Below are 13,383 nucleotides of genomic sequence, written 5' to 3' on the forward strand. Positions count from 1 at the left end.
ATACTTATGTGAGTTTGGATTATATATATATATATATATATATATATACATAGCTAATTAAAACGTGATGGTTGTTGTTTCTTGTGTGTGGGTGGCTGTAAAACCAACGATAAGGTGATAAGAGAGTTGTGAGCCAAGCCGTTGATTGGTTAAACCCAACCCGTTGGACGTGTATGGAACCAATATATATGTAGAATGTGTACCAATGACTGGCTCTTTCGTTCACTCTTGATTGCATGGTTAGGTACACCCGCTTTTGTTTTATTTATATATATAAAACGTTTGTCCAAAACTATCATGTGATAGACACAGAGGAATAAAGTAGATTAATATAAGCACGTTGCCATTGCAAGTCAGCCATCCATCCATGCTTAACCATAGTTGGTTAGCTTAACCAGGGTTAACTTATTAGGTGGGTTGTCTAAACTATATAACATGCAAGCAACCATATTCCTCTATAAAAAGAGACTGAACCCACAGAGCTTGGCATCGTGTGTTGGTTCTGTGCCTGAGTTGGTAAACCATTCTTGTGGTCATTTGTCCCTGCAGGTCTGCTGTGAATACTTCTCTTCCTCCCTCATGTATTTTTGTTTTTAATCTTTTGTCTTTACACCGTTATTCTTCAAAACTCTCCGATTTCTGGCCTGAATGTATAGTATAGATCATTAAGATTGCTTGGGTTTGGACTATATTTAAAGCGTATTTGGAAGAGCTTCAGCTTTGATTGAGCTGTGTTGAAGAACAGAAAGTCTATTTATTAGCTGAATTTAACTGTATTTCGGCTTTCCAAGTTTTTCACCCACCATATATACTATATAGCTTCTTACTTCTATATATGGGGGCTCACCTGCATGCTGCAGCGTCAAAGCCCTCCCAGTCCCAGAAGGGCAATTATTAAAGTTGGGTTCCTAGCTAGCTTAATGCATCATGAGCTATAGAGATAAATGAATCCGGCTTCAGTCAGGGCAATGTCTATTCCAACAGTCTTTACAGTCTTGCGTTGGGAATATCTCTATAATTATGTAATTTATTTTATGGGATATATTTATAATACAAGGTTGAAGGGGCTGCTTGAAGGGTGCAAACACCGACCTGCCCTGATAGAAGCCGAACTTTCCACCCCTAAGATGACTTAGGCAAATTAAATTACTTTTCAAGACGTACTCCATATATAGATCTCCTGAGTATGGTAATTGCATAGATCTTCTTCAACATTGTTTCATTTTGTAAAATATATATATATTCACACTTTAATTTGTTGGATGTACATAGGCAGCAAGCAAAGTCATATATAGGAGATGGAGGATTCATATGAAGTAGCCATTGCTGTACTGGACAAACTCGTCAGGTATATCCTCTGCAAAACACAGTCACAGTTTTCTTATTTTCCAACCGTTCCGATACTATGTCCAACTGTACTAAATACCCACTAGAATATTGGGTTTTTTTTTTTTCTTCAAAATTTCCAAAACTAAGCTCATGAGCCATTGACCCGTGATTTCAGTTTCGGCCCTACGTCCACCTACGTTACCTGAATCATGGTCCTAGGAACAGGACCACCATCAAACCAGTGAGGCCCACTGAAAGTCAGCATAATCGCCTAAATTCAATTTTGAACATGTGATGATCCATTTATTATTATTTATTATTATTGCTGTTGTTATGGATGAGTGATGGTCTATTTATTTATTTACTTTCTTAAGAGCAAAATAAAAGATTCATTTATTATTATTTAAATGAGCATTTGAAAATTTTTTTACACTTGTTCCTTAAAATACCTTCAGCCCACTCTTGAAAAAGATTAAAACTCACCTTTAACGGTTGTCAAAATATTTATCAAATGCTCATTTAACATGCTTACTTATGTTGTGCCTACTAGATCCGATCCCCCATCCATAATCCACATTCAAAATATTGGAAGGCCCACTTATGAGTTATTCTCTTCAATCTGCTATAAGGCTTTGACATAGTGAATAAACCCCGTAAATGGATACGAATGATACTCTCACCTTTGGTTGTATTGGTATTATTGTTGTTTATACCTGAGATCTTTTGGGTTGATCAATACAAATTGGTGAGAAATAGTATAGTAATTACATCTTATGCCAGAATTATTTCAGTTAGAATATTTTAAACTTTACCCCTTCCAGAAATAAACATCAATTTGATATTTCTAGAAATAACTTTTCATACATGCCTATATCAACCATATATAATAATTATATATCAATTTAATCAACTCAGAATAATGTTTTGTTTTAGGTAGAAACAACAATGGTAACAAATTATATATCAATTTAATCAAGGGTATTCCACGGTGATTTGATAGTTGTTTCATCTTAGATGATAGATTTAAAAAAAAAAAAAAAAAAGGAATATAAATCCACCTTGCAGGCTTGCACAAGGAGACATGTATAGACCTACCGGTTAGAGGTATGGAATAGACCTACTGGTTAGAGCGGAGAGGTATGAAAAAAGAAAGGATAAATTTCTTAAATTACCCTTATGGTTTAATTAATTGACTAAGTATACTCCTACTATTTGACTTTTTTTAAGGTTATCCCTACTGTTTAGGAAAATTACCAATTGTTGTTAAATTAATACTGACAGAAGGGGTATACTTAGTCAATTAGCTAAGCTATAAGGGTAATTTAAAAATTTTACCCAAAAAATAAAAAACTTTTGTATGTAATTGAAAGGAGAAAAGTCCACCCAGTAGTTCATCATATATAGTATTTTGGACTGTGGCTCCCTCTTCTATTGACTTTGGCCATGTTTGGGAGTGCTTAAAAATAAGTGCTTATTTGGGCTATTAAGCACTTATTGATATTTTGGAAATAAGCCCAAAATAAATGCTTATTTTTTAAGCCCAAATTTCTAGCTTTTTTGTAAAGTGCTTATACAATAAGCACTTATTCAATTTTTTTCGTCAAAATTTATCCCTAGTTGAATTTTAAAATACCACATATAAAGTTATGTTTAGTTGGATTTTATAAAAGTACTTTCGTAAAAGTGCTTTTATAAAAAAAAAAATACTTTCAGAAAAGTGTTGTCACAAAAGTATTTTTGTAAAAGTGCTTTTAAAAAGTACTTTTATAAAGATACTTTCACAAAAGTACTTTCAAAAAAGTGTTTTTATAAAAGTACTTTTGTAAAAGTGTATTCGTAAAAGCATTTTCATAAAAGTACTTTCACAAAAATGTTTTTATAAAAGTAATTTAGTAAAAGTGTTATCATAAGGGTATATTTTGAAAATTTGAAAGAAAAATGACAAAATAATCACAAATGCTTTTTAAGTGATTATTAGAAAAAAAAAAGATTACCAAGTAAGTATGCCAAATGCAAATAAGTACTTATTCGAATAAACACTTATTTTTAAATTAAACACTCCTAAACATGACCTTAGTGGTGTGCCTTAATTTGGTAGCTAGCTTCATCCTTCAATTCAAAAAAATAAAAATAATTAACATAGACTGCACTTAATTGTTGGGTTACAGGAAGAAGGGAAGCATGGAGGCAGTGGCTGCGGCGAAAATCAAGCAACTAACAGCCGAGTTGATAGAAGCTGATGAGGAGTGTAGTAAAAATGAACCATCATTTGACGCCTTTGAGAGGATAAAAGGGGGTTTCCTTCACTTCAAGAAGGAGATATTTAAGTAAGCACTAATTAAGCATCCTACTTTCTCATACTGTTATGGTTATAGTTTAAATAATATTGCTTGAATTATATATGTGCATTGTTAACCCTCCATTCATCCAACCGATTCCTTCTTGTATTTTTGTTTACAGTAAGTATCCCCATAAGTTCGAGCAACTTGCCGATGGCCAGAAGCCAAAGGTACCTTATACACTTGCTATCTTCCAGTTCCAGTACTACTAATACTAGCTATTAGCTATTATCAATATATCCATCCATATCCCATATTATATATAACACAATTAATTGAATATGATGATGATGATGACAAATAGTAATTGACTGCAGTTTTTTGTATTTGCATGCTCTGATTCCCGAGTATGCCCCTCCAATATACTGGACTTCCAACCGGGAGAAGCCTTTATGGTCCGGAATATCGCTAATATGGTGCCACCATTCGACAAGGTCCTCTAATTCTCTTTTCCTATATCTCTTCCTCCACCTTATTACTTCTGATTGATAATATATAGAGTCTGTCTATCTGTCTGTATGTGTATCTACAGATTAGATACTCTGGAGCTGGGGCGGCCATCGAATATGCAGTCTTGCATCTTCATGTGAGAACTCAGAAATACATGCATTATTAGAAATTTCTCAGGTTTTGTTTTTGGTGTGACTTGTGAGAGAGGGAATTAATTAATTAATTAAAATATATATATATACAAATTCCACAGGTGGAGGTAATCATGGTAATCGGACACAGCAGGTGTGGTGGGATAGAGGCACTCATGAAGCAATCCCATTCCCCTACGTAAGTTTTTTCATTAATTTTGTAATATATTATTTAGTGAGTAGGGAGTATCGCATGAAACCAAAATGAAGAGGCTCTGCTAGCTGCGCATGCATGACTGCTATATATATATACAAACAAATAATCCATCTCTTGCGCGCATGTTGCAGTTATTTCATAGAAGACTGGGTCAAGATCGGTTTGCCGGCAAAGGAGAAGGTGCTTTTAGACCATAGCCATTTACCTTTCGAGGAACAATGCATGTATTGTGAAAAGGTGAGTGCAGACCTACCAATCCAATCTATTACTTTAAGGGGATCCATTTGGTTTGCAATCGGAGGGAGGAGGAATGGCCATTCCCTCAAATGAGAGAATGTCATTTCATCGGAAATAAGAACGGAATTCAGATTCTGCGCTCAAAGTTGTCAATTCCAAATCCCTCTTCTCACAAACCAAATGGCCCCTAATTAGTTCATTCACGATTATTAAAATTAAGGGTCTGGAATCATTGATATACATTAGATTCTAATGCATGGTTTAATGGTTTCAGTTATTAATTTTGTAAAATTAATAAAATGTGCATTCTAGGAGGCTGTGAACGCATCGCTCTTCAACCTACTGACTTATCCCTTCGTCAGAGATGCTGTGCTCAAAAAAACTCTGTATTTGAAGGCCGGCTACTACGACTTCGTTAATGGATCTTTTGAGCTTTGGTCCGTCCATTTTGGCGCTTGTCCTCCCATTCTCATTCATTAATATATATTTTAAAAACTTGGCACTTCAACTTCAACCATGCATCTATATATATATATACTATGTTTCCCCACTTGTTCCAGCTATATATATATATACCATCGCCTGCGTGCAATAAATAAATGAAGAGCTAGCTAGCTATTAGTAATTTCCTTGTGTGTGCACTTCATTTCTTTGTTAATTCTGTTCGTTTTTGTTAATGATAATACCCCAAGTCAGTGTAATATTTTATCACCAGTGTGGAGCTTCAATAATTGTATGGGTTTTTATGATTCAGTCCACCCCTAAGTGGAGCTAGGATTTTTTAGGGGTGGACTGAATCCTGGCCGTGGATTGATGTTAAATTTATGAGTAGGATGTGATTTATAGGAGAGCTATTAATAGACTAGGAGGGAACTGCAAAAATGATTTCTGAGGTGGAGTGTAGTTCAAAAAAATTCAAAAATGCCTTAATAATTATTGGTTCCACAGGCCATAGCCTGCTGCTCAGTTCAGCTAATCCTATCTCAAATCCACAACTTTGGGCTGTGCTTGATTTAAAAGAAAAAGGTAGGGAAATGATACAAACCCTATACAATTTCCCTACCTTTTCATTCAAACCAAACACATCATATAGATTTTCAATATTTTTTTTGTGGTTGTTTATAAGTTCCCACTGTTCGATCTTTTAGCAACAGAATAGTGTCCAAAATAGATCTCTTGTTGTTGACTTGAGGAGAGAACAAAAGGCTACAATAAGGGAAGAATTCCTTTCTCTCCATGAATATTGCTCATATGATACCATCGAATATTCAAGCTGTTTCCCTCCATTCTTCCATTCTACAGTTCGTTAAGAGGTTTCGGCATCTCCAAGGAGCTGGGAGATGGGTGCTTGTTGAGATGGGGCTTTGAGGCTTTGTGAAATTTGGGGTTCTAAGAACCCGTTTTATCAACCAGGGAATGAAGCCATTTTAAACGGATCATATTTAACCCATTTACGATGACTATACTGTATACGGTATGTGGTGTGGGTTAACGGTCTGAACCCATTTCTGTGTGACCCGTTTAGGACACTATACTCGCTTATCCTTGCCCTGCATGGGTTATGGATAATATTATTAATTAATTCAATCACAATAAAATAATATTTAATAATTATAATTAATTACAACTTGCCACAAATGTTTTATTATTATTATTATTATTATTATTATTAAAAATCAGTTTGCTAATTAAAATTTACTAAAAACTATTATAATGTTAAACTACTCATTTTCAAACTACCGAGAACGTTGAATTAATTTAATAAACATAACAATGACTTATAACGTTATTAAAAATAATTATAAAACTAAATAATCTTATTAAGAAATAACAAAGCCTATGCACTAGCTCAGTTTCTATCAATTAATTATTACTTTTTAAACCAAAAAAAAAAGAAGCTAGACATAACCCAAATTAGTGCTTTTTCGCTTTGTCATAAATTCTATTGATGTGAATTAATCAAGGGAAATTTTTCTGATTAGTACCCTATACTTTGGTCCTCGAACTTTAAAATGCAACAATTTAGTACCCGAACTTTTAAAACATGACAATCCAGTACCTGCCATTAACTAGCTATTAACCAGCCATTAAGTGGCATTTGAAAAATACACAAATGCCCTTCAAGTGTTATTTAATTTTCTTTATCAACCATCTAAACCTTGACAAAAAAACTAACAGTCTCAAATCCTGCTTGCCTTTTCCATTCAAGAAAATTGAGGTCACCTTTGAGTGGCCATTCTGGTCACCTCAACTATTTTGAATAAAAGAGGCAAGGATCTGAAACTGTTAATTTTATGTCAATGTTTGAATGATTGATAAAGAAAATTAGATGACACACGAAGGGATTTGTGTCTTTTTCAAATGCCACTTAACGGCCGGTTAATAGCTAGTTAACAACATGTATTGGATTGTCACATTTTAAAAGTTCGGGTATTAAATTGTCGCATTTTAAAGTTCAGGGACCAAAGTGGCACTAGGCCCAAAATGCAGGGTACTAATCTGGAATTTTCCCTTTAATCAAATTAGTGATATTTTTGAAAAATAATTACTATAAATTAATAAATAAAACTATTTAATCATAGGGAACCTACTTAATTAATTACATTAAATTATTGAATTTTAAAAATGGATAATAAAAACAGTTAAAATTTAACATAATTATTATGAATAATAATAAGTACTTAATTGATAAACATAAAGATAGTTAATTTAATAGGTTTTAATTAAATCATTGAATTCATTTCAAAATTTAAAGTTTCAAATTGATACAACTATATAATCAAAATCTTTAAAATAATTAGTTAGTAAATACATCTGGTTTTAAAATTAATTAATTGTATTGGACTTGAACCAATTCAGCCAATGTTTAGAGAACCAAACTGGATTGATTGGTTTGACCAGAAAAATCATGGCCCAATCCGTTGGCTGGTTCAAATATTAGGCTCTAAAACTAGGGTGTGATAAAATCTGGGTTGGTATCAAGGGCCAACTATTTTTGCCAGAGAAACTCCTTTTTTGGTATCAAATAAAAATTAAAACTAATATATGTAGATAGAATATAATTATATATTTTCAATATATGTATGTATGTATGTATGCAGGATAATGTGTTAAATGAGTTTGACCTAAATGATTGAACCAATGACTTGTTACCATAGGGAAGGACGTTTATACCTCTGAGTTGGTTCTCTAAACATTGGGTTCAATCTAATTGGGAATGTTAAGGGGTTCCTTCTGTTTCAACTTAACAAAATCCATGCATTGCATGGTTCTCAACTAGTATTAATATTAAATTTAAATTGACCACATAGTCATATTTGCATTAAGTATGGCTATGTAAATTTTAAAACACATTGACAAGACAATAGAAAACACTATCTCTATTTAAGCATTTTTTTAGGTCAATGATTGAAGGCAAAGATTCACCCCTACCTTGTACTGGAATTTAATTAATTATAACCGGGATGATGATGATTGAACACTAGACCATATAGGCTTTCATTTGGGCCAGTTCATTTTTTTATTTATAAAGGGGAAATTCAGCCAATGGGATTATGGTTTCTATTGATTACTTTGTTGAACAATTTTAACAACAATGTTTTTATGGACAAAAGAATCATTTCATAATTTACCTAAAAAATAAAACTAACACAATTAAGTTTACTTACTTAACTGGTAAGTCTTTCCCAAATAACAAATACGCAGGTGGTAGGTAACTAAAAAGCTTAAAGGTTTTTATTCTTCACACCTCATGCAAAAAGATTATTGGGCTTGAATAGGCATTTATTCTTTAACACACTAACACTATAAATATACTAATCATGAAAAACATAATAATTGATCTGCTATGAGCAAGGACCAAAAGACTTCATCATGTGATTGACGATATGGACCACTTGGGATTCGTGGTTTCTCAACAAGTCAAAAATCCGTACGTACCAATCTTAATGGTTTGTAAAAGCCTTTCGAGATAATCTTGTTGCATTAAATGACTTCTTACTAAAAAGCTTCAAGTAATTGTCATTGTTGGAAAATGGGGTTATTGAGTTTGCTCTTGGGTTATAGTAAAATCCGTTTCTATGATACAACAGAGTCTTGGGTGAGAATCTACAACCAGTAAAATTGAAGAATTTTCGAAAAAACCTTCTGTGAGATTATAGTAAATCTGACTGAGAGAGAGAAAGAAAGTAGATTTCGAAAATGTGTGTTGTTGAAATCTGATTCATGATCCTTAAATAGTTTATGAAGATGTATGAAAAAAATGTAGGTACTGGTTCAGATTAATGACTGTTAACTTTGAATTGTATCTCTTGATCACATTCGATCAAATCGTGACTGTTGATCACTGTGAGATCAACGGTCAGCATCCAAAGCCGCCATTCATGAGCCACGCGGGTGCGATCAAAGTGCGCTTCTAAAGCACCTCATTGCGCCACACACACGCGCATGCGCGTTGCACGGTATCAAACCTCCGTACTCTCTTCTATTATTTCTAAATATTGTAAATCAAAGCTTATAATTTTTCAATGTGAAACAAGTTCAAAACTAGATTTTGTAAGAGAAAAAGCTAATTTTCCAAACAAGTGTGCAGATGCATATTTGTTTTAGTTTGCAATTTGCTGGATTCAGATCACCTATGTACGATAAAAAGTTGGTAATTCAAAACATACTTATCCAGCTACCGGCTAGCAAGATCGTTATATCGGTATAAACAACCCGATTGTTTTATGAAATATGAACTTACTTTAGAGTTTAGACTGACTGAAGTAGTACTCTGTATGCTAATCAGCAATTAGTAGAAATATTGTTGCATCCACTGAATTGCGATGAAATATAGTATTCATAAATTGAGCGGAGGGTTACACAGCAAGGAGTAGTAGTACAGAGAGAGAGAGAGAGAGAGAGGTGGGGGTGTTACAATCCACGCCAAACAACATCAAGGGGATTCCCATCAAGAATCTCTATTAGACTTGGAGTATTAATGTCTAAATCGTCACTAAGAGACCAGAATGATTTCTCATAACATTCACTCATCGCCGGGTCTTGTGTCTCCAGGTCCAGAGCTTCAGGACTGTTTCCAGAGGCAGAGGCTTCAATATTATTCACTGCGGATCCCACGGCCTTAGAATTATCTTCGTCGCAAATTGGAAGGTTAGGTAAATTCGTATGAGTGGAGAGATGGAGAGATTCCCCGGCTTCAACATTGCGTTTTTCGAACAGCGTCAATGATGAGGAAACGTCAACAACCTTGCTCTTTTCCTTTCTGATGCCGAGCTTCTTGCTCAAATGAGTGTTCCAGTGGTTCTTCACTTGATTGTCAGTTCGGCCTGGCACTCGGCCCGCGATTAGTGACCACCTAAAATAAGTTAACAACCACTAAATGTTAGTTGTTAGACATCGACTCGTTTTCTGCTGCCTGCTGCTGCTGTGGTTCTGTTTATCAAAAACCGGCTCCAACTTGACTACTTGATCAGTGTTCAAAATAGGCAAGTCTGGTTCCATATGCATTTTGCCAAATTAAAAGTCCAACCAGCCGGGTTGCTGGTTGAGCCAATTCAGGTTTAACAACTCTGGTCCACAAAAAAGTTCGACCAGCCAAGGTGGTCGGTTCCTGCTGGGTTTTAACTAGTTGAGTTCTACCTTCTACGTACGCGGTACGTCGGTCTCCAACAATAAATAAACAAGCACTACACCCCTACTATCGCCATATAGTCGATTGCTACAACAGTTGCCGTTGGTGCTAATTGTAAAATACATCGATCGGCCATGAGTAATCCCTAATATATTTACCAGTAAACTTGACGCTATCCTTATTCCTACTAAGCCTAACTCTGCTTGTCTCTATTATTAACTACTTGATATATAGCAACTGTTAATCAATTAAATAAAAGAAAACAGAAACGAAAATGATGAGTTCATCAGCACGTACGATGGCATCAAGAACAAAATTAAACTCATCGTGCATGCTGATGGTTGGCTTGGTAGAAAAAACCACTTGAAAAGATCTCGGCCGGAAACAGTAATTAATTGATGGTGCAACAAAAAGAAAATGGGCAATGTGGGCAGCAAGAAGCTTGAATCAGGAATAGATCAGAATACAATAAGTTTAGTATAGCAAGTCGAAAGCAGAAAGACCTATTGCCAAGGAGCTTATGGAGTCGAATGATAAGGTCGTCTTCTTCCTCAGTGAATTCGCCTCTCTTCACGTCGGGTCTCAGATAATTCATCCACCTTAACCTGCAACTCTTCCCGCACCTCTTTAAACCTATTAATATACTTGGAAACAACTACAAATCACAACCCATCATCTAAAAACTAAAGTAAAAATATAATAACACCACCGGATACAATTCGACACCAGGTGAAATTAAAAAAAAAGAAGCGCTTCTGATCACCTGTCATCCTAGCTACACGATTCCACCGCCCTTTTCCATGAACCTTTATGTAGTCTATGAGAATCTTGTCTTCTTCTACCGTCCAGAAACCCTTCTTGTAGTGGTTCTTTTCTTCCATTTGCAAAGCAGACAGAGTTAGAGTCTCTGGATGCGTTTATATAGGCGTGGTGAGAGGAATGTTGTTAGAACCCTTTTGTGTAGATTTTGAGCGCATGTGTTTGCTGTTGAGCTTCCTCTGCTCTGCATTAAGGTGCTAATGGACAAGTAGCTGTAATTTCTCCATACCATGCAACCTCAGCTTTGTTTGATAGTCATTAGTCAAGCATCTCATTACTTAATTGGGTCTGCAGGCACATTTTCTCTCACAACCAATAACTCTATATATATATGTAATATGTTATTGCATGCATGAAAACAATCAACATTAATTATATATATATATATATATATATAAGACACCCTTCGGCCCATGTGGGTCCCCTTTTTTTTTGTCATTTTCGTTATTTTAACCGAAAAGATGCTCAGTTTACTGATCCTACTTTTGCCATGCTCAGGCAGCTACTTCGGTAATAATCCACACATCAGATCTCACTCATATATATGATGATCTACTACTGTTAATTTAAAGGCAGCTATATATAGCTATTTCGACTCTGAACCACCATTGATATATAGTTGATACTCATCACATGCCACTCGTCAGGAGGATCGATCTTGCCCAATTATCGGTCATGTTTTTGGGCACTCCCTCTAGTTGGGTTATGGATTATGATATATTGATGCCCAATGCAAGGCAAGCTGTTCGAACGGGCGTTGCCGTGACGGAAGCCAAACTCGTGTGAGCAGCGGCAAGAAGAAATCAGTAATCAGGGTGACAGGACCTGATTAGAGGGTCTGGATACACGTATTAGTTTTTGAAAAGTAACGGCAGAAGGGTTAAACTCTTCGCTACATCTCTTTTAGCTTTTAAATTGATTTTTATAAAAGTCAAATAATATAATTTATTAACCTTTTGCCTCTCTCTCTCTCGATTTTCATGAGGCCTTAATAGGAAGGGTCGTGATATCAAATTGATGTTTATCTAAATTCTCAAGATATATATTTTATTGGCAACAAAACTAAACTGTTGTTTCAAAGTATTGTTTTATTCTCTTTGTTGTAGAAATAGTAGTAAATAGAGGAAGGACAGAATAATCTCGGCATTGCTACCTTAGATGTATCGGCAAATACATCTTCTTGTCTCTAAAGGAATCACCTTCTTCAGAGTGCTAATTTCCACAATTAAGAATTTAGAGGGCACTTGGGCGTAGAAGAAGCATTGGTTGCTGATGAGGAATGAATCAAAAAAATTTGAGTTTCAAGGTAACACCATGGAGATTGGAAGTCTAAAATTGGTAAAAGTGGAGAATCTGTTAAATAGAATGAAGAGATATCTCTAATCTTGCTGTAGTTGCTGGAGTTAAGCCTTAGGAAGATGAGTTCTTCAAACTGATTCCATGGCTACCTCCGAAGACAAAAAAACAAAACCCTTTTAACCTGTTAGGTCCATTTGCTTTTTCTCGCTACAATCTCCCTGACATCTTTGCAATCAGATCAATAATTTTCTCATTTTTTACAATTATATCATCTCAAAGTAAACCCGATTCTTCAAAATATAGCAAGATCTTTCCCATTTTTAATTAAAATTATTAGATGAATCAAATAAAAAAACCAAAAGAACAAAGAAAATAACGAGCTCCCTTTTTCTCTCTCCCCTTTTGCGGTTCAGAAAAAAATTAAAAAAAAGTAACAGAGAGTTATCTACTCTCCCGTTACTTTTATACGCTGATAAATAATAATAAAAGATAAAAAGAAGAAACAGGAGGCGTGTTACAAGGCGATTGGGTGCCCCCACATTGTAAATTCTTGTCTTCAGCTCAGCTCAGCTCATCCAGACCCGATGGCCTGAGCCACCAGCCACGCCTCTTCCATCATTAGGTATATGATACGATGCACTCTGAGTCTGTACGTTAGGAATAGGATGGCCGTCTCGGTTATTTGATTTTGAATTTTTGATAGACTGATCTGAAACTGAAAAGCTCAGCTCAGACCATGTATTGTAAACGAACGCATTAAATGAGTCGTGGTCCGTCCGTGGCCATTTAATGTACGTTACGAATTCCAATGCACGCGCAGTGGCGTCTTTCATAATTCCATGAGCACTCACTGCACCCGCCTTGTTCTGTAATTCATGCTCGCCTTTTCCAATTTTCTTTCAAACTGTTACAAGCATATAAGACGATGAG

At 35.1% G+C, this 13,383-nt stretch overlaps 2 protein-coding genes across 2 annotated transcripts; one reads left to right on the plus strand and one right to left on the minus strand.

Moving 5' to 3' along the window:
* Window positions 1-488: 488 nt before the first annotated feature.
* On the plus strand, window positions 489-5,417 carry LOC148862829 (carbonic anhydrase 2-like). Its single transcript, XM_088979950.1, has 9 exons — window positions 489-549; window positions 1,273-1,348; window positions 3,498-3,656; window positions 3,790-3,838; window positions 3,986-4,102; window positions 4,201-4,254; window positions 4,372-4,448; window positions 4,598-4,703; window positions 5,016-5,417. Exons 2-9 carry the CDS (start codon window positions 1,299-1,301, stop codon window positions 5,181-5,183), a joined length of 780 nt encoding a protein of 259 aa, XP_088836076.1. The 5' UTR covers window positions 489-549; window positions 1,273-1,298; the 3' UTR covers window positions 5,184-5,417.
* Window positions 5,418-9,510: 4,093 nt separating this feature from the next.
* Window positions 9,511-11,276, minus strand: MYB66 (myb domain protein 66). The gene is made up of 3 exons (XM_088979951.1): window positions 11,099-11,276; window positions 10,839-10,968; window positions 9,511-10,059 (listed from the first exon to the last, which is right to left on the minus strand). The coding sequence occupies exons 1-3, from the start codon at window positions 11,214-11,216 to the stop codon at window positions 9,618-9,620; spliced, it is 690 nt and encodes a 229-aa protein (XP_088836077.1). The 5' UTR covers window positions 11,217-11,276; the 3' UTR covers window positions 9,511-9,617.
* Window positions 11,277-13,383: the final 2,107 nt, after the last annotated feature.

Source organism: Nelumbo lutea, chromosome 3 (assembly GCF_056320005.1).
Source record: "Nelumbo lutea isolate HS-2025 chromosome 3, American lotus-T2T, whole genome shotgun sequence".
In the NCBI taxonomy this organism is placed as follows: domain Eukaryota; kingdom Viridiplantae; phylum Streptophyta; class Magnoliopsida; order Proteales; family Nelumbonaceae; genus Nelumbo; species Nelumbo lutea.

Bases quoted from the DNA above. Each gene is read 5' to 3' on its own strand.
- LOC148862829 (XM_088979950.1), top strand. From the start codon at position 1,299: ATGGAGGATTCATATGAAGTAGCCATTGCTGTACTGGACAAACTCGTC. The intron at 4,103-4,200 runs GTCCTCTAATTC...GTGTATCTACAG, and splicing joins TGGTGCCACCATTCGACAAG to ATTAGATACTCTGGAGCTGG. The intron at 4,255-4,371 runs GTGAGAACTCAG...CAAATTCCACAG, and splicing joins ATGCAGTCTTGCATCTTCAT to GTGGAGGTAATCATGGTAAT.
- MYB66 (XM_088979951.1), bottom strand. From the start codon at position 11,216: ATGGAAGAAAAGAACCACTACAAGAAGGGTTTCTGGACGGTAGAAGAA. The intron at 10,969-11,098 runs GTGATCAGAAGC...GTATATTAATAG, and splicing joins TCGTGTAGCTAGGATGACAG to GTTTAAAGAGGTGCGGGAAG. The intron at 10,060-10,838 runs GTCTTTCTGCTT...AACTTATTTTAG, and splicing joins CATAAGCTCCTTGGCAATAG to GTGGTCACTAATCGCGGGCC.